This window comes from Musa acuminata, chromosome BXJ3-7, assembly GCF_036884655.1.
Source record: "Musa acuminata AAA Group cultivar baxijiao chromosome BXJ3-7, Cavendish_Baxijiao_AAA, whole genome shotgun sequence".
Taxonomy (NCBI): domain Eukaryota; kingdom Viridiplantae; phylum Streptophyta; class Magnoliopsida; order Zingiberales; family Musaceae; genus Musa; species Musa acuminata.
In genome coordinates this window covers 1,945,028-1,969,803 of record NC_088355.1, presented here as the reverse complement: position 1 = coordinate 1,969,803, position 24,776 = coordinate 1,945,028, and the positions used below count along the sequence as shown (strand labels likewise).

General features: G+C 40.7%; 3 protein-coding genes and 1 pseudogene across 5 annotated transcripts; 3 read left to right on the top strand and 1 right to left on the bottom strand.

The window, feature by feature from the left end:
• The first annotated feature begins 296 nt into the window (after positions 1–296).
• On the top strand, positions 297–5,017 carry LOC103990844 (uncharacterized; annotated as a pseudogene).
• Positions 5,018–6,590: 1,573 nt separating this feature from the next.
• Positions 6,591–8,572, top strand: LOC135642260 (type IV inositol polyphosphate 5-phosphatase 9-like). Its single transcript, XM_065158251.1, has 7 exons — positions 6,591–6,818; positions 6,886–6,993; positions 7,067–7,376; positions 7,478–7,662; positions 7,793–7,901; positions 7,981–8,132; positions 8,216–8,572. The coding sequence occupies exons 1-7, from the start codon at positions 6,766–6,768 to the stop codon at positions 8,424–8,426; spliced, it is 1,128 nt and encodes a 375-aa protein (XP_065014323.1). The 5' UTR covers positions 6,591–6,765; the 3' UTR covers positions 8,427–8,572.
• Positions 8,573–11,497: 2,925 nt separating this feature from the next.
• LOC103991136 (putative clathrin assembly protein At1g25240) lies at positions 11,498–13,291 on the bottom strand. The gene has a single exon (XM_009410496.3). The coding sequence runs from the start codon at positions 12,878–12,880 to the stop codon at positions 11,630–11,632; it is 1,251 nt and encodes a 416-aa protein (XP_009408771.2). The 5' UTR covers positions 12,881–13,291; the 3' UTR covers positions 11,498–11,629.
• A 654-nt stretch (positions 13,292–13,945) lies between these two features.
• On the top strand, positions 13,946–21,374 carry LOC135585448 (E3 ubiquitin-protein ligase RDUF2-like). 3 transcript variants are annotated; one of them, XR_010498249.1, is made up of 3 exons: positions 13,951–15,176; positions 17,123–17,268; positions 21,179–21,374. XR_010498249.1 is itself a non-coding variant. In XM_065160397.1 (2 exons), the coding sequence occupies exon 1, from the start codon at positions 14,142–14,144 to the stop codon at positions 15,132–15,134; it is 993 nt and encodes a 330-aa protein (XP_065016469.1). In that variant the 5' UTR covers positions 13,946–14,141; the 3' UTR covers positions 15,135–15,176; positions 21,179–21,374. The 3 variants fall into 3 exon arrangements, 2 of the variants coding, with proteins under 2 accessions (XP_065016469.1, XP_065016470.1); XM_065160397.1 differs by lacking the exon at positions 17,123–17,268 and having other exon boundaries at positions 13,946–15,176; XM_065160398.1 differs by lacking the exon at positions 21,179–21,374 and having other exon boundaries at positions 13,946–15,176; positions 17,123–17,367.
• The last annotated feature ends 3,402 nt before the right edge of the window (positions 21,375–24,776 follow it).

Genomic DNA, 24,776 nt, shown 5'->3' with positions numbered 1-24,776 from the left:
TATCTTAGAATCATATTACAATAATTTTGTGAAATTTTGAGTTGGCTTAATAAAAGTTGATCAAGTTACACTCGATAACAAAATTAATTCAAAAAATATTTAATATTGATAATTAATTATTATAAAAAATTTCAGGTAAAAATAAATATGAAAGTGCCGTCCGATTAAAAGCCAATAATAAAGATTTGTCCCTTCAAAATTTCCCAATCAAAAGAGGAGGTCGTTAGAACGCGTTGACGGGTCGGAGTGAAAGACCGGTAGAATAATTCATTTCGATAATATCTGCACATTGCAGCGTCGATAAAAAAAGCTGCAGAGTCCGCTTTAATCTCTCGCGCGCGCGCTCTCTCTCTTACACACACACACACACGCGCACAGTTGGAGATGGCGGCCTCCGACGAGGGAACGAAGAGATCCGACGGCGGAGGCGAGACGCTCTGGTCCGTCCTCCTTGACTTCGTCGCCAGCTTCGTGTCGCTTCGGCCCGACATCCTCCGACGTCGCAGGTCCTCCTCCGCCAAGGCCGCCTCCCGCCGCAGGGAAGATTCCAGAAACCCCGTCCGATATCTCCTTCTGTGGACCCGTCGCCGCGGTCCCCTCCCCGCTCTGTTCGGCATCTCGGTTCGTGGATTTCGTAGATCCTTCTTCGTGTTCGATCACTTTGTGTATCTTCGAAATGGTCGAACTAAATAACCTAAGAAACTGGTCTCTGTTAGGTATTTTGGATCCGAAAGTTAACAACATCTTTGATGAGAAACTGTTTGGAACTATCATACGTTTCGCCCCCGGGGACGATATTGGGTGACTAGTGACTTAATTAACTTGGTCAAGCGGTGTCGAAAGGTATCAGGGCGCTGAAAGGGGATTGTGTGTCGAAGAGAACTCAGCTTAATTTCATATAATTTTCGGCATGAGAAGCTCATTACTGTCAAATGACTCCTTGGGAGTTTTTAATTTGAGTAGCTGAATTCTTTCTCATCATGGTCTTACGATCCTTTTCTTTTATTTTTTGTTCTTCCTCGCCCTTTTGATTGGAACCTCTGTAATTATTTGACTGTCATACTTTAAAGGTACTTTATGGGCATGGCCCAGCCATCTTTTCCATCTTTCATCTCGTATGGTCATTATCTCCAACTTACTAGCTTTTTCCTTGCTTTTTGTGTAAAAGGGCACATCTTCTTTGCAAAAGCTTATAGGAAATTGATTCTTATGCTCAATTCTTGAGGACTAATTATTAGAGCTATAAGTAGGTGGCACAACGCAGCACTAAGATGGATAAGGAAGGTTGAATGATAAAAGATTGTGGCTACTTACTATATTGTTAAAGTGATATGATGACAATTAGATGTGCCAATCCAATCTTTGCTTGAGATTATAATCAATTGATCTTTTAATGCACTTTTCTCTGACTATTGACAATTTACCTGATGGGAGTGTATCACTTTGATCATTAATTTTCAGTCTCTGTATTATCGTGTCCTCATGGTCTATGTCGGACTTAGTAGTGAGAGGAGTTAGTGACAACAGTGTAGCAGGGATTAGGCAAGATGTATGTGAGGTCTCTTGTCGCTGCACAATGCAGTAAGGACAGTAGTGGCAATTGGCTTCTTCAGAAGTTCAGTGCTATCTTATATCATGTTATCTGTGGTCCTAGGAATGAGGGTGGTGGTGGAGTCTGCACATGGAAGAACTTAACACAACCTCAATTGAAGAGAAAGGTTGCTCACAAGGTAAGTATAGGATTAGTGTCGAATTGTAGCGTATGGTGCTGAAAAGCAACAGTATGTATGTTGTGAAATGTGAATCTTGATGAAAGGTATAGGTTTTTTTAAGGAGATATGATAGGAGCCCTTTTATACTGTAAGATATGAATCTTGACGAAAGGTTGCTCACAATGCAGTATTTGGTCTTTTGAAGGAGAGGCATTAACATCCATTAATGAAAGGATAGGAGCTCTTTTATCCTGTAAGATACAGTATGGACAGTCATGTTATTTGGCTTCTCTAAGAGTCGCTGGCATCATATTTCGTGCTTCTGTTGGTCCTATGAATGAGGGTGCTGTCGGAGACTTAGTTGAAGAAGTTAATGCAAATTCAATAGAATGGAACAGTTGGCAACAAAGTAAATATGTGTACGATGCTGATTAGTAGGTCAAGTTATTCGAAAAGAAAATATATGGATGCAGGGGACCTTGCGCTATTTGGTATTTTGGAGTGAGGCGTTGGCAGTCGTCGAAGAATGAAAGAAGTTTAGTGTAGGGGTGATTCCATCATGACTAAGAAGCATACATTTATAAGGCAGTTGGAAATATGCAGGGTTAGAAGCCCCGTCTTACAAAGTCACTCTCAAGTGGGCATTGCTGTGTGAACTTTGCAAAGGCAAGAAGGGAATGCAATTTAGTCAGAAGATGAAGCAGAAAAGATAATTTATCCACACCTGCACTAGAAGAACGAGAGGTCAGGCTCAGAAGTTGAAAATCTGTGTATTGTCTGTTGGGATATGATAGACGATGAGAAACTGTCAAATGGGTTCCCGTTAACAACTGAGCTGATTTCCAAAGTAAAAAGTTTATATCATATGCTCCAAGTTTCAGATCCTAATTATTCCAAACCATAGGCTTTTGATTGTGCCCGAATGCGAGTTGCAGCAAACACTTTCAAATCATCAAATATTTTGATGTTTGTTTATTTAACGATTGCATCTTGTGAGGAATTAAGATTCTGGGCGAGAACTAGTGATCAAAATGTTATCTTATTGTCTTTTCACTACTTTCTTTTTTAGCAACTTGCATGCACCAGTCAGTTCAACTGTTTTCTCTCACAAACTTTGGACAATGGCCACTTTTGGTCAGCATGATTGAACATTTCAACATTAGATTGGATGTCTGGAATGTCTGACATTTTGCCGTAGGATTGTCAAATGAAAAACACTTATAGTTCTCTTTTCTGTATGGCAGGTTGGGACAATCACTCTTTTGGCATTGGCAGGGTTGCTGATTTCTCTGTTTATATTGGTTGCAGCAACATTAAATATTATCATTGTCTCCTTTCAAGTGTCCTTAATAGCTGTTGGAGGATTTTTATCAATCTTTTTTGCAAGCATAACAGCAATTTTTATCGGAGCAATACTATCTGCAATATTTGTAATCTCCACCACAACCATCTCGGCAATAATTGCTGTTATGTTAGCCGCTGGTATGTAATGATTTCTTATTTTTATTCTCATTCTAGTGTCTTACGGTTTAAGGGAGCTGTATAGGTTTCAACATGCTTCCTTTTTCACTCCTGCAATTTATGCAGTCTAAGCTAAATAACAAACATGAGGTGCAAACTCTCCTGATCTGATTCTTTTTGCAGCGTATTCTTAATATGCTAAAATTGGCACCTGGTAATACTGGCTTCATTGACCTGAGGATTTGTCACTTTCAGATATAAGTTCCATAATGACATGCTTGCTTTGTTATGGCACAACAAAGAGAGTCTTGCCCAAGTTTCATACTTCACATGCTTTCATGGCCTGTGCATTTTTAATGATCATCCACCAAGTTAACTTGCATCTTATTTGATAATGGTTCCTTTAATTCTTCCCATGTACATGACTGATTCCCACTTATTTTCTTCTTTTCTTTGATATTTAACTCCCTCCTTTATTGCACAGTTAATAGGACAGTTATTTAGTGAGAGTTTGCTATCTATGAGGTGTCAAAATGTTACCTTAATATTCTTCATTTTTAAACAACTGATATATAGTCTGTTGGTGTCTAACCTCCTACAAGAGGTTCATTTCTTGAACAGGTTTGTTTCATTTAGTCCTTTTAAGTAGTTGTACAAGAGAGAGAAGATCCAAATAAGGAAAATCTTTTTGGTTTGGTGTCTTTTGAGTTTTGTTGCCCATTTGGCTCAAACATGCATCTTTCCTTACAACTTTCTAGTACTTCATCCAGACAACAAAGAAAATTTTCTAACATCTCTCTACATATCAGTTTATGTTGAGTTTATTGTCTCTTTAGAGGCTTGATATTTCTAGCTCGAATATTCATTATTTGTATTTTTTGGTGGTAATTTTCCAAAAGGTAGTTCTTACCAATTTAATACTGCAATAGGATGTATGAAGCTTTTCCTATGGTTTGTTCTATTGGTTCATTATAGACATGGAAAGAGGGACTTATTACATGTTGCCAAATAATCTTATTCCAGGGTCAATTTGGATTGTTTGATATATCAAATGTTGCCAAGCTAAGAATGAATGACAACAAATTCTTAAACTATCGAAATAGACACACAGATATTCTAGATGATGTTAGTATCTTCTATAATCTTTCTGGTTGCAAGTAATTAGTCAATCATGCTAATTTATATGTTACAATTGTTGGAGAATGTAGCTAATTCCTATGTGAAATAAAGGGTCAAAGGATAAAGAAGAAAGAAGGCAGGTGCCAAATGGTCGATATGGAGAACTTTTGATTACAGAACACAGAAACAATTATAAATTTTCCATTAGAAAATCTCTTTTTGTTATTGTTTTTTTGAATTTTCTGTAATTTGACCTGGGTAAAATGTTGAAACTTTGTGCTGTAGGATCGATTGGGTTCTTCTGGATTGTTATTGTTGCTGCTAGGAAAAGCATGGACCTTACCAGGCACTCTGTAAGCATCACCAGCTCTGCAATATCAGCATATTCATCTGCTTGGCAAGCAAGATGGATGAATCTTCAAGGTCTGAAGATGCAAGTTTACTGATTTAACCGTCATGCCTATCCAGCGAGTCGACTCTTGTGGATCTTGGACATGTATCGACTCCATGGAAGAACTCATGGATCTTGGATATGTATGTCTATACGTGTTTCCGTCTTTGGTGTTCAATTATGCATAGTGTTTATTTATCCAGTCTCAAATAGTTGGAACATTACGAATAATATTGATTTTGCACATAAGCCTTTTAAAAAATCATTGTCAATGCTATGATAAATTAGAGGGTCTTACAATATTAATGCCACTCTTCTAGCTTGACTTTGGCTTTTTATTAGTTCTACACCACTGGAGAGCAAATTGAGACAGCTTATTTAATTGTTTTTGGAATCTCAAGAGTAGTAATCATGGAAATTTTGTTTGTTGACTTGCCTGCAAAGCTGGATCTCATCATATACTGCTTCAGTACTTGATACTCCCTTAGTCTTGATGTATTTATTCTATAAATACATACAGTATTTATAGAATAAACAAATCGTAAATCGTAAATAATTTCTATAAATATTTGAATTCCTAATCCTCCATACAATTAGAACACCAAACAAATAATAAACACATCGGAACCTACAATGAGATGAACATCGATGTGCCATCAATTCTACTACAGTCTCGACAAAGATGACCACAACCCCATTCAACAGATTTTATTCGGCCGACAATTACAATTAACCAAGAATGGATTTCGATCGTCAAAGTCGACGGTGACATTTGTCCGAAAGACTGGAGGGTGATTAGCGTGGATGAATTCTATTTCAACGAGCAATTCCTCCATGATGAGTTGCCCACATCAGCCTGTCTCTCTTAGTGCACGATGGGGTTGAAACGACGCCATGTGTTCCTCAATAATGCTGTGATCGGCTGCCCACTTCTAGAGAGTACTAATTGGTTGGGACACCCCTTCAATCATGCATACGAAGAGCATGACTTTGTGGGATGTAATTCCATGATCGCACTAAACCTAACTTTCTTTATGTCCATTATTAGTCCCCATTTATCCCACCTTTTGATGATCGCCTAGAATCTTCTCTACACTTTTTTTTTTTTTTTTCTCTAATGTTGAATTGGAGGATACAAAATTAAGATTTTCTTTCTCTAATGTTGAATTGGATCGATAAGTATTTAAAGATTATTCGTCGAGACTGTATCTTATAAATATAACATTATATAAGAAGAACATTGGATGGGTGAGAGTAAAAAATTCAAGGGTTTTATAAATAGAAAGTGTTGAATCACGTTAATTTTACATAATATTCCTGATATATCCTATAATTGCTAATTTTGGAATTGGTTCTTCTGTTCCTCCCCCCATTTTGCACCAACAAACGTTGAGTTGTCAATTCATTCGATACTGTTCGAGTGACGAAGAAATAAAGTCAATGGTGTCGAGTTCATCAGGTATTCATCCGGAAGAGAATCTCTGGACCTTCGATGAAAACGGTGGTCAGGAGGTGTGCATCTCCTGTGGTTTGGTGTCGTGTTTTTGACTTTTTTTTTCATTGGGTTGACTTCCGGGATGGTCGACTTGGCACCATTTCTTTGACTGTGGAATCATGTTTTACTTCTCTGCCAAATAAACACATGATCGAATTACTTCTATGCGAACATATTGGTGTTCTACTCTGATTGATTTAATCCTTGCTGTTAATGACTCGGTCCTGTCAAATCTACAGTTTGTCATGTTCTATCCGCCACAAATTGCGAGACACTGAACAGGAGAAAAGACTGTAGGAACATTCTCCACTTTGCCTTGGACTGTTATCTCGAGAGTTGACAATCAATCAATGGCTCGGAGAGCACCTTATATGTGACACCAATTTGCTCTCCTCCTCCCCCAACTCGCCAAACTACAACTTGGTCGCGCTCGATTTGTCCCACTCTCTTTCTATTTCTGGAGTACCCTCCCATGTCCTGCTCCTTTCTCCGAGAAGCCTGCCAAAAGAACACAACTTGCAGAAGCACGCAGGTTTCTACATCTCGCTTGGCTTAGGTTGGTGACTGATAAGCTGCTTCAAGCTCGCATGGCTTTGCTCGATGGTGCAACCTACGGTCAAATGGACACGTTCAAATACAAGTGAGTTCGAGAACACGGCTTTGCCTGCGTTGTATTTTTTGCTGATCCTGATCGCTTCTTTCTTCAGAGTGTTTGTCAGCACATGGAACGTGGGAGGGATCTCGCCAACTGATGATCTGAACTTGGAGGACTGGTTGGACACCGATAGAAGCTCTTACGACATCTATGTTCTCGGGTATCTCTCGGACACTTGGTCTTTCCCCACGATCACCTCATGCAAAAGATAACGTTGCAGGACCCTGTTGTAGGTTCCAAGAGATAGTACCACTTTGCGCCAGGAACGTCCTCGGTCCCGAGAAGAGTAAGATCTCCACGAAGTGGAATTCGCTGATAGGAACAACCCTAAACAAGTCTGAACCAGCTCGCTACCAGGTGTACCACGTCGAAGAAGGCGGCTATCGTGGGGTGAGCAATCGCCGAAAGTTCAGATGCATTATGAGCAAGCAAATGGTTGGAATTTTTGTCACACTATGGGTGAGGGATGATCTTTGTAACTACATTAGCTACCCGAGCGTCTCATGCATCGGTTGTGGCATCATGGGATGCCTAAGAAACAAGGTAAACTGTTCCTTCTTTTCTTCCATGGAAGCAGCTAGCTAGCTAGCAGTAGTTCGTGTGACGGAGAACTGAAACTTTTCAGCTGTGCGCTAAGCATGCAGGGTTCCGTGTCCCTTAGATTTTGTTTGCACGAAACCAGCTTCTGTTTTGTATGCTGCCATTTGGCTTCCGGAGGGAAGCAAGGCGATGAGGTGCATCGCAATGCAGATTTCATGGATATACTGTCGAGGACCCGCTTCGGCAGTGATTCTTCTGTTGATTTGCCTAAGAAGATTCTTAATCACGAGTGAGTACAACCCCAATCCTTCTCTCTTTTTTTCTTGGTTCTTTTGGTTTAGAACAATTGCTTTGTAGCTTGTGGATCCATCCATTTGGCATATAGCATTCCGTTAAGAGCGATGTCGCAATTCATGCAGCCGTGTAGTGTTGTTTGGAGATCTGAACTATAGGATCTCGATGACAGATGGCAAGACGAGGTCACTGGTGGAACGAAAGGAGTGGGGCGTCCTGTTAGATAGAGACCAGGTACTACTTTTACCCAACACATCTACAGCTGACATGACCAGTGCTTCTTAACCAGGGACTCTTGTTTGTTCATCTGCAGCTAAGATTTGAGTTATCTGAGGGACGAGCATTCGATGGTTGGAACGAGGGTGCGATCACATTCTCACCTACTTACAAGTATCTTCCGAACTCTGACGAGTATTGCTGGCATGCTCAGGGAAGGAAAGGCGAAAAGAGTCGTGCTCCTGCATGGTGAGATCAGTGAATCATAATTCCCGCGTCAGATCTCGACAACTGAGTGGAACGAAATGTGACGTGCCTGCTGGTTTTTGCAGGTGCGATCGAATACTGTGGCTGGGCGAGGGACTGAAGCAAAACCGATACGAGCGATGCGAGTCGAAGTTATCAGACCACCGAGCGGTGCGAGCAGTCTTCACCGCGGAAGTCGACGTCCTGAAGCTTATGAACCCTTTGGATGGATTCTTTTTGTCGCATAACCTTGATGATATCGTTGATATAACACGTCGAATGGAAGAACAAATTTGATCACCCGTGCATTCTTCTTCGCCTTTAGATGTATTATACGCAACGGGGAGACTGTTTCATCGACTTTGATCGATGTTAAAATGATTCTAATGTGTTTGGAGCAACTTGCACAAAGAAATATGATCTCTTCTAAAGATTGCAGTCAACACATATCCATTCTGATTCTTTTCGAGATAATATCGGAAGCAGCAGAATCAACAAATTTGATTAAAATATCCAATGCATTTATCAAAGACGTCAAAGTCTTCACCCATTGGTTACGTAATACTTCCAAGAAATCTGAATTGTTTTGAATGATTGCTGGAACTATTGAGTTGAAATTGAGTAGATTCCATTGGAATCCTAACACGAAGGCAAAAAAACTTCATCAAGAAGTAATTAAGAAGCATAGCTAATCCATCCTGTTAAGGTTTCTTCACGAGACTTCCAAAAGCATGTAACCGATCCTTTGGCATCATGAACAGTGGACCCACTAAGCTTGTCTGCCGCATCCTTCTCGATCTTCGTTGCAAACGTGTCTTGGACTAGCTCGGTCGAACACCAGCACTCTGAAACTGGAACCAACGACTTGATCCGTCTTCTTCGATCGACCCACGCCAAGGATAAACATCAGACTTTAATGGCGCTGCTCCAGTCGTTGGAAGAATAAAGATTGTGGCTGGGCATCTCCACAGTTCGCAGCTCGTCAACGTCTTCCACCTCCACAAGCTACCAAAAGCATGAAGAAAACAACGGAAGTTGACATGTCGATGCACCTGCGCTTGGCTTGTTGAAGGAGGAGATCATTTCCTTCCACCTCCATGTTCATGGAATCAAATTTGTGGTGGAGGAAAGGGTCTGAGATTTGCATCTACCTACCGACTTTAAGGTGGGGTTCTCATCCCGCTTACATCTCTTTCCCCGAATTTATTTTGTGGCCATGAATCAGTAGTGCTGGCACCTAAACATGAAAACGATCACTGTGCACGAGACATGATTCACACGGTCATCATGCCTTTTGATTTCTAGGAGGCCACTCAAAGTTGTGGCTGAGGTTGGTCTGTGGGTCAGCAAATAGTCTGACTAATAAAACTCAATTATGACACAACAACTTTACTGTAGTAAATGAAATTAAAGATGTTAGAAGAATATGTAAACTTAGTTCAACACTTGTCGACGATACGGAGACACGACTTGATGATACATCGTATTCGCTTGATCGTACGTCATACTCATGTGATCGATACATTATCCAAATCACTGTGCTACAAACTCAATATTACAATGCCAACAGGGATTTTGACTTTGTGCTAATGAGGGAGCCTACATGATCGAGACAACGTCTAGAAATCTAACCTTATAATCATAGTTTTGATGATTCGAAGACATATGCTCTTATGGTTGAATAATGATAGGACAACCCCATTAATCGTTTTCGACATTAATCATGATCTATGTTCAACGATTGACCTAGCACACTATAAGGACCACCAAGTGCATATAATTTTCCTATTATATTCTTCGAACCTAATACTAATTTAGGCATCTAAATGACTTTTGTTGGACATGTTCTCCCTATAGTTTTGCAATATTGTCTGCCAAAACCCTTGTCTTCTCAATACTACGTCTCGTGATAAGTGAGAAAATAGTGTTTTCTAAAGAGTTATGATTAACTAAGTTTACATTAGGTGTCAGTTTTGTTCTTTTGTGATTCTAAAAGAAGAAATGAAGTTTTGTAAGAGATGAGAATGAGTTGTGTTGAAGGTTTAATTTTGATAATGTTTTGTTATGATAAACACATATTCCACCACTTTTTAAGATAAATAAATCATTTTAGCACAAGCTGATAAATGACAATTTTGAAGCAATTGACATTATCCACCATTGGATTCCCAAACTCATTGATATACTAATAGATAAACATATACTAACACTCCCAGTGACCTCAAATGGTCTTGTAAATTGAGGTAAGACTGAGCCTCAGATTAGTACCTCTTTTAAGGTCCATTTGTGAATCTTGATCAAAGAATTCCAGTGAATAAAGGGGATTCTGGCATGATTGAGATCGAAGCAATCTTATCAAGCAATTGGCAGATAGAAAACTGAGATCATAGCAACTCATTCCTCTGGTGAATGGTTATCTTTATTTACATTGTGATCTAATTAGTGCCCATTTAGCTATAATGTGACAGCCATGAGAAGCTATACTTCATGTGCAGTCTGATTAGTCTTCTGAATTCATCTTCTATGACTTCTCTACTTTCTAAGGAATGCATTTATTAAGTATTTACTGTGTGATTTATGCAAGAAAGAGAGAGAGAGAGAGATTCATTTGCCTTGGTGGATAGCAATCTTGGCTTGCTTTGAATCTCATTCACTTTTTAATATTGTTAATAACAATTTAGCATATCTAATGCTGGAATTTATGTGATTGTAACATAGCTTCATTTGGGACTATATGTTGTCATTGTAGCAATATCATTATATCTAGACTTGCTGGTATTCTCCAAAACATAGTGGAATTAGAAATGCCTTTGTTTTTTGTGCTTTTGTTAGGGTTAAAAGCTTTTCAATGTGTTGAATGGATATTTAGCTTCAAGATGACATTACTTGAGCAAGAATAACCAAAAAAAATTGTGGATTTTGTCCAGCAATACTTGGCATTCCATCTTCTCTTTTCCACAAATCATTAGTGCACAAGCACTACTGATTGGGATCCACTTTAGACAAAGTTCATGTGAGAAAAATAACAGTGAGACATTGGATTTCCAGTTATTTTTTTGAGATCAAACTTGAACCCTTTTTGATTCACAGATTCTTCCTTTTTGTTGCTGTTACCACTGCAATGTGTCAATTGTCTTCTTTTGCATGGATATCTTTATTTTGTTTAGTTAAAATTAAAATTTAGATAAATATGTTCTTTATATTCTATCGAGACTATATAATTGTCTAATTCTGGAGCATTTAAGTCTTTTCTTTTTGGATTTTAGGAAGATCAAGTTTTATTACTACACTTTTCATCTTCAACTTCCATGGTTGAGATGTTTTAATTTGGAATGAGTAGTTTCTAAGTATCATCATAATATGATGGCATTATGATATTTTGATTTTGTTGACTGTGGCTCTTTATAGAATTGCTGATTTTTTAGCGTTGATACTATTGTTATGTCATGCAAAAACCCTTAATGCGAGGGGAATGGCGTACATGTAGTTCCGTGGAAAAATTAGGGGTATATCAGTCCGATCAGCTCGAATGAATCGGCCTTCCCCTTCCTTAGGCCGCCACGTCGGGGTTTGACTACCGAAGCCCACACAGATGACGGCTCCGGAGAACAACAAAGGTCAGGGTTCCAGAAATGCCCCTCCATCTCCTCTTTCGCGGAATGCGCCTCTCCCTCGTCGAAGACAACCCAGCTTCTGGTGATCACGGTTCCGGAATCCCCCCCTGCTTCCTTGTCTTCTCGTTCTCCTGCCTCCGCCTCCTCTTCTGCCTCTGTAACTGGAAAGTCGTCGACGAGCAGCTGCTCTAGTTCGGCCATGTCCTCCTCGGAGATGGACTGCACCGCAGGGGGCTCCGCCGCGTTGAGGACCCCGAGCGAGCGGCAGAGATCGAAGTAGGCCGCGATCTGCGAGTTTTGCGCCGCCGCCCGCCGCAGCACCCTCAGTCCAAGAGTTCCCCTTCGTTTCCTGTCTTCCGATGCTGGACTCCGAGTGGTCTTGGAGGACTTGGAGCCGACGATGCCCGCGAGGAAGTGAGAGATTCGGTCGCAGATGCTGCTGTAGACCTCGAAGATTTCGATCGCTACCCAGTCCATGGCCTCGAGGATGAGCCTCACGCGCATGCCGTCTGCGTATGGACGGATCTGCAACTGGTGGTCGAGGAGGGCCTGGAGGCGCTCGAGCTCCGAGAGGTCGGCGTCGGGCTCCGTCTCCTCCTCGTCACTTGGTCTGGCAGCAGGGATGGTCGTAAAGGTGGCGCCTTTGACGGGCTTTTGGGCGTAGAAATGGGAGCGGTAATCGAGGAAGCGGAAGTAGGCGCAGACGAAGGCGGAGAAGCCGGAGGAGGAAGACGAGCGGTCGCGGAAGTCCGAGAGGTCGAACGGGAGGCGACCGAGGCGAGCTGTGGGCGGCGCGTCGTCGGAGCACCGGAGAAGGCCGTGGGCAAGGAGGAGCGACTTGAGAGCCACTGCCCAGGAGCGGGTGCGTTCGGCGCGGCGGGCGATAATCCACATCGTCGGGTGGAGGAACGAGGAGGGGGCGGCGTTCGCCCACCCGAAGACGCGCCGCGCGCTCTTGTAATCCACTGAGCGCTCGTCGTGGGTCGTGGCCCGGATCACCTCCGCCTCCACCTCCGCCCTTCGTGGACCACCGGCGAGGTGGTCGCCGCGGGCCTTGGTCATCGTCGTCAAACAGAGGCTCTTTTTATCCTTAGCGGCCGCCGTCACGCGACGCCACCACTCGCCCGGCGACGTCATGGGGAGTGATCGCGGGCGAGAGCCAAAGGAAAGCTTTTTACGAGGAAAGCCGGACTAACCCAGCTAGAACATAGCTGTAGGTCTCCTCATTTCTCTGCTGAGCATGCTGGAAGGTGGGAGGAAGGAGAAGGAATGGAGAACGGAGGGAATGCGGACGGCAGGAAGAATGGGAGGGTAGAGAAGACGATAGAGAGAGAGGAGGAGAAGAAGAATTGATCGGCGGAGGAGAGGGGACGGGCTGTGTCACGGTTGTCATCACATCACGTATCGGCTGGAGTTACCTATTTGATGACTGCTTGACTGTCGCTTCCCTAAGCAACATTTAACGTCTCTCAATCTGATGGTGAAAGCCTTAAGCTGGGAGGATTAATCGGCGTTCATCAAAACCATCATTTTGGTTCTCTCCCAACTCAAATTGCATGAAGAAATGCTTCAGGAATGTGCTCAGATAGATGTCGTCAATGTTCTTATTTAGCTGGAAGATCTAAGTTACGTTTATTTAGCTGTGGATGATTAGTAACAGCTAACATGCATTTGTATCATAAGATCAGTAGTAGCTAAGATGAGATGCATCGCATGAACTCTCTGATCAAAGAAGATGGTGATCCATGGGACCTTTGTTGCCACGATCAAACTGATGACAGCCCATTGGGCCCCAAGTAGAAACCAAGTTCATTTGGTCTAATAGATTGGATGATAATTCAGTTGATCGGACTAATTAGTTATATTTAACATTATATTTAGATCTTTATACACATTTAGTTTCATTGTTTCAATAAAATCAATCTTTCACTATTTATTGATAGTAAAGTTCTAAAATCAAATCTTTATAGAATAAATTTATATTCGTAATATTATATTTTTCACGTGTCAAAAAATGAAACTTAAATTATTCGAAGATAATTTTTTAATATATAAAATAAAAATTGAATGAATGATTTTTTTTTTCTTTGGTGTATCCATACATACGTATCACCAACTTCTCGCTTCTTCTTATACTTAGGAGGCGCGTGCGTGCGTGCGTGCGTACCTTTACCGAGTCTTACACATGTACACATCTGTTGGGTTACCGGTCGTCTTATTCTTTGCGCCTCCTCTTCTTCTGCTTCTGCTTCTTCTTCGTCTGTTGAATAAGCAAAAGTTGCGGCCGACCTGCCCCCACGAGGGCTCCTCTATTGGCAGTCCCTCCGCTGTTTTCTTCTCCTCCTTCTTTTTCTTTCTCTTCTCGGGGCGGAGACGACTCAGAGAAGGAAAGGGATCTATGTCTTCCGCCGCCACTCCACCTGCCCAAGCCACCGACGACGGCGGCGCAGTTCCACTTCCTCCTCCGCCTCCTGCACCACCGAACTATTGGTGCCACGAGTGCGACATGAGCGTCGCCCTACTTTCTTATACTTCTTCTTCCTCCTCCGCCGCCCTTTTCTGCCCCAACTGCCATGGCGACTTCCTTGAAGTGATGGACCACCACCACAACAGCCACAGCCAAAACCCTTCCCCCCTTCCTTGCCCTCCTCCTCCGCCTGGCCCCCCATCCCTGTCCCTTACCCTCTCTGACACCGATTCAGATGACATCGATGAGGCCGACGCCGACGACCGCCGCCTCGCCTCTGCTGCCTCCGCCCAGTCCTACCTCCGCCGCATAATGGATCACCTTGCCGCGGCCGATGACCCCCCGCCACCGGTCCCAGCCACCCGCCGTGGCCCTTCTCCAGCCCCGGCCGCCTCCATCTACGCCCTCCCCACGGTCCGCATCTCCGAACCCGCCTCCTCCCTCCCAGCGTGCGCCATCTGCAAGGACGAGTTCCCCCTTGATTCCACTGCCCGACGGCTTCCCTGCTCCCACCTCTACCACTCCGACTGCATCGTCCCTTGGCTCTCCCTCCATAACTCCTGCCCTGTCTGCCGCTCCCGTCTTCCCTCTTCATCGTCCTCATCGGACGGGTCCAACGCCCTGAATCGCCCGACCCAGTTCTCAGCCCAGCTCGAACGCTTGTTGGAGGAGGATGATAGCCCGGCTTTGACACTTTTGCGGCAAATTGGGAGACGGTGGCACATGGCGGCTTCAGATCAGCCTTCGGCCTTGGAGACATCGCCGACACAGATGGCGCAGCTGGGGGCTGGACCTGCTAACAGTGGGGAGACTGTGTCGTCGGAGTGGCCTGTGGAACTCAGTGAAGCGTCTGTTGGAGGAAGGGTGGATGATGAAGGGGACACGATGATTTCTGCGAGTAGGGAGAACTACTTTTTTGATTGACTCATTGTGGATTGGCTTCTGCTACTAAGTTCGAAAATTGAGGTATGGTTGACTCTCTATGTTTGTTGCTCTTTGTGGAATTTTACTCTTTTTGGAATTAGGGAATTTGATAGATGATAATACTATGGGAGAGCGTGAGACTACATATCTCGTTTAGTTACACAGAGCTTAGGAGAGAAATTGATTTTCTTATCGAATGCGATTTATTCTTTCCCTCCAAAATTGGAGCTTGGTAGAGAAAAGTTATATGTGCTATTTTTTCCTATTTATCCAAATAGGAGATGATAAATTGCTGACTCTTCTTAGCTTTTTGTAGGAGAGGAGAAATAGTCTACCCTTCTTAGCTTTCTATATCATTGCTCTTTTTTCCTTCCCTCTTTAAGTATCAAAGGCGTTAAGGTTAAATAATATGATAAAAATATGTTCATTGTATGTGTTAGTTCCTTAGGATCTCCATGTACCACGTTGGAAGTTAAATTGATAGTAATGTTCGGTAGCCATAGATCAATTATCTGTCTACTCAATTTAGAGTTGGAACAAATGATTATAACTTCTAATGTTTGACTACCGGTACTCCGAGCATTATTCTCTGCCGATCCCAATTATTTTTTTGAGGATATTGATAATCCTATGTGTTTGAATATAAATATGTAACAGATGTTCTTTATGATTTATGCAAATTTACTTGCAAATTGTACCAGTGTTTGTAGCTTCTATGTTAAGAACATGAAAATATTTGGAAAATGGCGATGGTAACTGAAACTCATTGCAAGGACTCTTCATACACCTGATATCAACAGTTGGCCTACCATGGTTCCCTCCAAATTAATCATTTCTAGTCTCCTTGTTTGATGTCATTGCTATTGTTTTACTGGTATGACCGTATATTCAATATCATGAACAACTGACTTAAGAAAAGATGATTGGAAGGAGTCCAAATGGTAATTAGAGTTACTATTTAACACTTAACCAAGATGTATGCAGGTTAATGGTGAGGAGTTCATTTTCTTCCGACATGATAAAGATATGCAACTTGGCAACAGATTGATGAGAGAGAATATTTTTTATATGAAGGAAAAGATTTACTTTAAAATGAAAAATTGTGAGACATTGAAGCAATTAACGAAGTCGATTATCCTGAAACATAACTTTTTGCAAAATTGAACATTTGTATTTTTTCTAGGAATTGATCATGATGCCTTAAATTGTAAAGGATGGTGGAAGGGTTCCTAGAGTGATACAGTTTTGATGTGAACCTATTAGTCTTATCAGTGATTATATAGGCCTTAAACTTTCAGCCAAAAACATTCTTATTCCCATGTGAGATTGGGTAGTTAGAAGTCCTGGTCAGTTGCTCACAACATGAGCTACTAGGATACCTTGAACTTGGAAATGTCAAGGATCAAGGACCTTGAAACTCCAAGTTAGGAAACACACAAGCATGAAACCCCTAAACCAAACTCAAAAAGTGAAATCTATATTGGAACTTGAAAATCCTAGGTTGGAATTTGATCTCTGTTGGAACTTGGATCGATGCTTCAAGATTTTTAATTCTCTTATGGAACATGACCTTTGAAGACTTGCAACCTTACGACCAACTTCCATGAAGTGTTGGAAGAGATTTGGGAGTAAAGATAGTTTCAATTCCCTCAATATTGACTCTGTAGTTTTCTTTTTTAGAGTTTTTTAATTCGTGGTGTTTGGTTCAGGATTTTGGAGGGTTAAATTAGTGGTTAAGATAATCCTCTCATCTCCCTTTGCAAGTTATAATCCAATTATTTATCTATTTTTGCAATCAAATAAAGTATGAGGGTTACAGTAGTTAGTCATGTTGTTATCTTAACCTTAAATCGAGCACAGATCAACAATGGAAATAAGTAAATCATTCAACTTTTGCTTGGCAGCCACTCTATTGTATATTGTTATAGAACAATCTATATAGTCTTCCATTTTATAACATATTAAACTATGGATAATAACACTTGCAGGTTGTCCACATTGGTGGTGCTGAGCAGATGAATTCTCCATTATCCTATAAGTAGTCCATTTTTATGGGGTGTCCTTCTTCAACAACTCCGGAGAGTTACCATAAGATCAATATACTGCACTTTTTATGTACATATGAACTGATTAGGTTTGGAGATCAATGTTGCCAAAACTCTTCTTTTACTGTTCTCTTGCCAAGGTGTTTGGTAGAGAATGCCAATTATGAATCCTCATTCTTTCTAGGTCAGCACTTTGAGATGCCTAAGTGCCTAACGATGGCATTGGATTAGGTATAATTAAGTCAGAATATAGCATAAGTCCCTCCTATTTGTTGGAGCTTTAGGTTTGTTTGGTATCTCACTAATGAAGCTGATGATCTTATGTGTAATAGGACTAATTTGCTAAAAAAAATTTGCTAAGTTCCTCGGCTAGGGTTTTCCATGACATGCTTCATATCTCATGTTAGGTGGGTATTTCATGCTTATGGAGAGGAGGGAAGGCCTTAAAAAAGTTCCATTCTTTTACCCTTATACGTGAGGAAAGTGGGACCATTGGTTTCATCCTTATGAGTGGTCTAAATTTTTCAAGGAATCAGACGAATGTTTTCACAGTTAGAAGTGAGGAAAATGTAGAATGTTTATGAGATGTTCATTTGAATTTCTGGTCAATTGTATGAAGTAGAGTTTTTGATATCCCTCTGACCATAATAAACCTTATGAGGAAAATTAAAGTTTGCGAGCAATTCTGATAAATATATATGAAAGAAAAACAAGAGAGTAAGCCCAATTAGTTCCTCACAAGAAGAAGAACTAGAAAAACATCCTAACTCTAAAAATCTATTATTACTCCTGTTGGGGCGCCAAACTATAGATTGACACTATTTAGTTAATGGAGAGAGGAAATACTAGACGTCAACGATTTCTTGTTAGGAGGAAACTAGGAAAAAGATAACAACGCAAAAGGTCATTATTCTCTCATTTTCACATCTGTGAAATGTGAATTTGAAGGCTTAGATTTGGTGATATAGTAATTGTGTTTCTAGCCAGTGGAAGTGTAGAATATTCTACATTATGATGTTCATCTCTTAATTTGAGCTGGAGACAATCAAATAACATTTGGACTCCTGTTGCTGATTTCGTACAATGGTTGAGGCTCCCCATTGCAGTGGCTAAACCATGCACTTGATATGGTGGTGGCCTGGTGGGACCCATCAGGGTTCTGTAAGGCAAAACCTTGATGTATTTAGCCAAGGGAACACCACTCTTTTAAAATTTATATTGTACTGTAATGAAAACTTTACTTTTAACTTTTATGAATATGGTATCTCTATGTTCCAGAATCTTATAGAGATGATAAGAAGAAAGGAATACAAATCTTATAGAGATTCGGACTAGTTCACATGCATTTTCTCTAAGGATTTTGCACACAATGGATTTATGTCTATTATTACCATATTTTAACATGCACTCTTCATATATTGCACACAATGGAATTCAGTGTGGATCACGATTCACACTGACATAGGTAGGTCTTTTGAAAGAAAAAGGATAACATGAAGAAAAAAAAATGAGGGAATGGAGGAAAACCAAGCAGATCTGTACATATTTCTAAAGTATGTCTGTTTTTGCTTTCATAAAGACCTCTTCTCTTCCAGCTTGGACTGTATGGAGCCACTGCATGGACTGATTCCAGGATTTCGAGTCATTTGAACCCTAAAGGTTTACAAGTGGTTGTTCTCATAAATTGTTGGAACAATTAAATAATTAAAGAAGTTCAATATTTAAGAAAAAGTCAATATGTGTGCCAATGCTTATGTATTTTATACCTTGTTTGCATAAAATGACATGCCTAGATAGTAAATACTTGTTTGTAAGCCTGGTATAACGCAAATACACTATGAATTTTCTATAAATTCTTTACTGAGGTAAATGGTACTTGTCTAGTTCAAGTATTATTGTGAAGCTAAAAATGATACAACTTTCTATGTTTATGTGGAAAATGATACAAAATTTGGTCATTTACTCATTGGTTTGTTGCTACTAGTTTTGGACTTACCATTACAAACTAAAAGAGGGCATGTTAACTTTTTCTTTTCAATTGGATAGATCGTGGCATGCATTATTGGAATTGCCTATTTAAGCCAGAAATTTATTCTTTGATCATGTCATTTGATTGGATAAGTGATGATTGGAGCATCTAAAACATTTGTCTAACTTAGACTGAATAAGTTCCCTTTCTTTGGACCAAAAGTTCTTGAGACTTGTTACATGTGGTTCTTGCATGAACATTTTGTCAAGTATGGTTAAATGTCTCTATGAGGACTTCCAATCTTAAATCTTGGAGTCATAGTCTTTCTTGTGGCTTTTCTGACATGATGTTGACAAATATATGCTAAAAAATAGCAGGACTGGCTTCCTAATCTTGGAGAACATTGATAACTTGAATTTTAGGTAAAAATTATACAGTGACTTTTACTAAAAATAACTCATGTGGTAGCTTGGTCTGAGTTGTCCCTGAAAGTTGTAATAGATTTCGTTATATACTAGACACAAGTTTCTAGTCTATCCTAGGAGTCCTCAGGGACAGCAAGAATTTGTTCAAATGACCACTTTTGTCCTTTTTTTTTCATTTTCTTTTTCGGATATGGTTTTTGGATAATGACTCATTTTGTAAATGCAGTAGTTCATCTTTGTGTTACAGATTGAGTGAGACAATGGCCTATATGCTTTTAAAGAGGACAACTAATGGCTAATCTTAGATTATCTTAGATGAATCCAATTGTTTGCTAGTTTACTGAGGTAATAGAAATTGGGGTATCTTCATGTCTACATTTGGTGTAGAAAGAAGAAAAGCCAGCTCAACGTTTCTTTGGTTTTTTCCCCCTGATTACTATCTTTTTTCTCAGTGATACTCTTTGATGCTGATTAACTATAAGTCTATAACTCTCACCTTATATCTTGCTCCTACTGTGCACTATTAAAGGTTAGGCTTAATTGTTTATAAGCTTAGTAATGGAAATTTAACATAAGGTCTGATGGACCAGTTTTTGGATCTTCACCAGTTTGTAAGATTTGTAGGAATTACGACTTCTTAATATTTGGAATTGTGATTTCACCTGTCTTGAACTGCATCACATGTATTAACAAGTATGTCAACAGTTTGTCTCTAACTAATCTTACAGAAATATATTCCATTCACATTATGGATGATCCGCTGATATATATGATGCATTTTTGTTGATTCTGTTAATTTTCTACCAAGTGTTTTAGAAAGAAGCTCCAGGTTTTGGAGATAGTGATAGATATAGTATGATACAACACAACCTGCTGAGAACTTGGGTTATTGCCTCATTGAGTAGGTTAACTACCATCCTGGTGAGGAACCAGTAGCATGGTCAATTCTTACAAAGATGGAAAAGCAATGTAGAAATTGTCTTTTTAACTTTTATTTATTGATTTGTCTTGAAATGAGAGCAAAAACAGCTGATTGTTACAGATTTCATTAATCAATTACACATTTTATCTAAGTACCTAAGATCTATGAAGCCAACTTCAAGAACGGCACTGCCTATTTGATATTTGCTACTCTATCATATGTCATGAATGCTGGGACATTGTTTCATTGCCTAATATATTCTTGGCAAATACTAAGCACACAATTGTGTAGTCTATGTTATCACTTTGCATCTTGTGCTATTAGACCAGCAGCATACAGGCAGCAGATGGCAGCTGACTGCCTGGTTCTGATCAGGATTTTATAATTACAACATTTTTTATGTACAATCATTCCTGAGATCCCAAGTTTAATCTATCCTCATCTTAGTGCTAAAATGAGCTGTGAGAGTTGTGTAATTCTTTATTAGGATTTTCCAGTATCTCATCTTTGTTGCTGAGTGCCTGTTTCTTGCATGCCATGTTTGATGCACTAGCACTTAGATTTGCATTCTTGCGCTTGAAAGTATCATTGAAATAACTTTACCTGTTATAGTTGAATGGTTCTTGCATAATGGCTGTAAGTCCTAACTCTTTTTTTTTTATGCTCTCCCCTTGTTTTTGCAGTTGTAGCTGTTAGAAAAGTCAGCATCGACCATCTATATCTTACCGTAATGGTTGTATAATTATGATTGTTCTGCGTGATGTTCTTAGCGCAAACAAAAGACCGATGTCAATGATTGCCCTGATCATTTGTAGTTTTGTACAATTCTTGGACCTAATGTTTTAATCGACAGTGTACAGGTTATGTTTTTCTCCTCTATTGCGGTGATTGTACTTCTGCAGTTTTCAGGCATAAAATTGATCGTGGCGTCAAATGTTATGACTTCCAGTTGGGAACTGATGAGGCAAAGGTGTTTGCAATGACCTAGGGCAACTAGAATAAGAACCGTCTCAGGTAACTGCTATGCAGCCTTTGGTCTTTGTGATTACATCGTGTGGAGAATTGGAGTGAGATTGTGATAGATAATAAAACTCGATTTATTTGAGAATTATTTTTGAGGTGCAACAGTGATGGATGGAAACTGAGACACACAAGTCACGGAGGATGAATTGGTCATCTTGACCATATCATTTGTTACACTTCTGGATGAAATAATTTTGGGTTACTCAAAAGATGTTCTGTAGTTGGATTGGATCGTGTTGTTGTTAAATGATGTTTTACGATCGGGTTTGATTTCATCGTGATTAAGGGATACTTCATAGTCAAATTTGGTTGTCATTATCGAACGGTGTTTCGTGATAAGGCTTGAGATCGTATTGTGATCGTGGAATGCTTCTTAGTTGAATTTGGTCATGTTATCATGAAAAAATGCTTCGTGGCTTAATTCATAAGTAGATTTGATCAAATCACTATTGAATCATGCTTCACTATTGGGTTTGGTTACAACATGATCGAGGGACATTTCATAATTAGATTCAACTACATCGTCATTTGTTAGGGGAAATTGTCGTCGATATTTGAGTCAACCCGACGTGGTCCAAATTCAAGGGTGCAGGAGTGTTCAAGATGGTGACTAAGAAAGTTTTAAGGTGGAAGTATTGAGTTCTCGAAGCGCCACCTACACTAAGATTGATTTCAAGGTGGAAGTATTGAGCTCTCGAAGCGCCACCTACACTAAGATTGATTTCGAGAGAAAATTTTTGACCTAATCCCTTGGACACTTAAGTTAGTGACCGAGGTCTCTCAGTGAGTGTGGGTTTTTCTTGGAAAGAGAGACCTTGGCATGGGGATTAGCTTTTATACCCGACCTTGGAGGGGATAATTTGTAGCTGTCCCAACATCCCTATTTTGACGTTTTGTTCATATGGGTGACAAGGGGGAGACAAGCTCGAACGACCTGCTTTAGACTTTTGTCCATGCTAACAGATGAGTGGTGGAGGGTGACCTGGATCATTTCCTTCCATGATAGTTTCTACGTGGTGCTTATGTGTCATGTGATAGTTAGTTGTTAACATATTTTCTATCATTTATCCCTCTCTTGTGTTTCAGGGCTCTTATTAGAGGGGTACAGAGTGCAGTGTTTAATTTATCCGATATGCCCATTGCCAACCTATCCTTTTGTGGGGTTAAAAGGACACGTTGGTCATGTGAGGGTCGGGTTTTCCTAACTCATATGCCTCAAGCATATTTCGCCCTATGACACATTAACGTATTTCTCTTGGCATGGATTGGGTTTTCCCGACTCACATGCCCCAAGCACATTTCATCTTGCACTGCCGCTGTAGTAGATTTTTTTAGCACGGGTCAAGTTTTCCTAGCTCATACACCTCAGGCACATTTCGCCTTTGTGCCGCCATAAGGGATTTCTCTTAGCTCGGGTCAAGTTTTCCCAACCCACACGCCTCGGGCACATTTTGCCATACGCCTCTATTGTAGCGGATTTGGCGCAGGTCGGATTTTTTCGACTTACATGCTTTGGGCACATTTCACCCTATGCCTCCACCATTGTAGATTTCTCTTGGCACGGGTTGGGTTTTCCCGACTCATATGCTTCAGCCACGTTTCGCCCTATGCTTCCACCGTAGCAGATTTCTTTTAGAGAATGCTAGGTTTTCTCGACTCACATGCCTTAAGTATGTTTTGCCCTGTGCTTTCGTCGTAGCGAATTTCTCTTAGTGTGAGTCAGGTTTTCCCGACTCACACACCTCGGAAACATTTCGCCTTACGCCTCTATTATAGCATATTTCTCTTGGCATGAGTCGAGTTTTCTTGACTTATATGCCTCAAACACGTTTTACCTTATGCTTCCGTCATAGCCAATTTCTCTTAGCGCAGGTCAGGTTTTCTTGACTTATACACCTCGAGCATATTTTGCTTTGTGCCTCCAATTATAGTAGATTTCTCTTGCCATAGGTTGAGTTTTTCTTGTTAGGATCGAGAGCACTAAGAGGGGGGGGTGAATTAGTGCAGCGGAAATCTTTCAGCGATTAAAATCGAAAGCTGCGTTCGTTCGATAAAAACTATTTTGATGCAAAAGCCGATTCTAAGATTACTTATGATTAAGTACAGTTTATGTCTAAATACAGTTTGCGTCTAAGCGCAGTTTACGCAGTTTGCATCTAAATGCAGTTTGCGTCTAAATGCAGATTGCGTCTAAGCGCAGTTTGACGCAGTTTGCGTTTAAGCGCAGTTTGCGTCTAAGATCAGATTGCGTCTAAGCGCAGTGCAGTTTGCGTCTAAACGCAGTTTTACGTCTAAACACAGTTTTACGTCTAAACGTAGTTTTACGTCTAAACGCAGTTTGCGTCTAAACGCAGTTTTACGTCTAAACGTAGTTTTACGTCTAAACGTAGTTTTACGTCTAAACGCAGTTTGCGTCTAAACGCAGTTTTACGTCTAAACGTAGTTTTACGTTTAAAAGTAGTTTACGTCTAAAACACAGTTTTACAGGAATCTGAACTTAGAAACTTCGTTCGTAAAAACGCAGAAGACAGTTTTGCAGAATCAAAACGTAATCGTAAACTGTAATGTATGAAAACACCGATTTACGTCTGAATGCATATTCGGAAAGATCAGCACTTAGAAACTTGTTCGTAAAGGCGCAGAGAGCAGTAGCTATGTAGGAGGTTTGCAGTAATGATAAAGTGCTCAAAATAAATGCAAACCAGAGATTTAGAGTGGTTCGGTCAGTCTGGACCTACTCCACTTTTGGCTTCCTCCACCGACGAGGTCACTGACGTCAACTAGAGGCCTTCCTTCAACAGGCGAAGGCCAACTGCCCTTTTACAGATTCACTCCTTTTGGCGGGCTTAGGAGACAACCCTTACAGAAGTTTTCTCTCCTCTCTTTACAACTCAAACTTGAAGAATAGAAAGAGGAGAACTAGCAGTTTTGAGCTCTAAGAAACACAGAAAGATAGCAAGATTTCGAGTGTGTGTTCTGTGCTTTCAGTGCTGAATGGGTGGGGTATTTATAGGCCCCAACCCAATTCAAATTTGGAGCTCAAAACGATCAAATCCCGGAATTCCGGGATCAGGCGGTTGCACCTCCTGACTGGAGAGGTTGCACCGCCTGGCAGAGCTCAAGGACTGAGCCCAGGCGGTTGCACCTCTCTGTCAGGGGCGGTTGCACCTCCTGAGTCTGGCTCGGAGACTGAGCCCCAGGCGGTGCCACCTCTTGACTGAGGCGGTTGCACCTCTTTGCCAGAGCTCGAAGACTGAG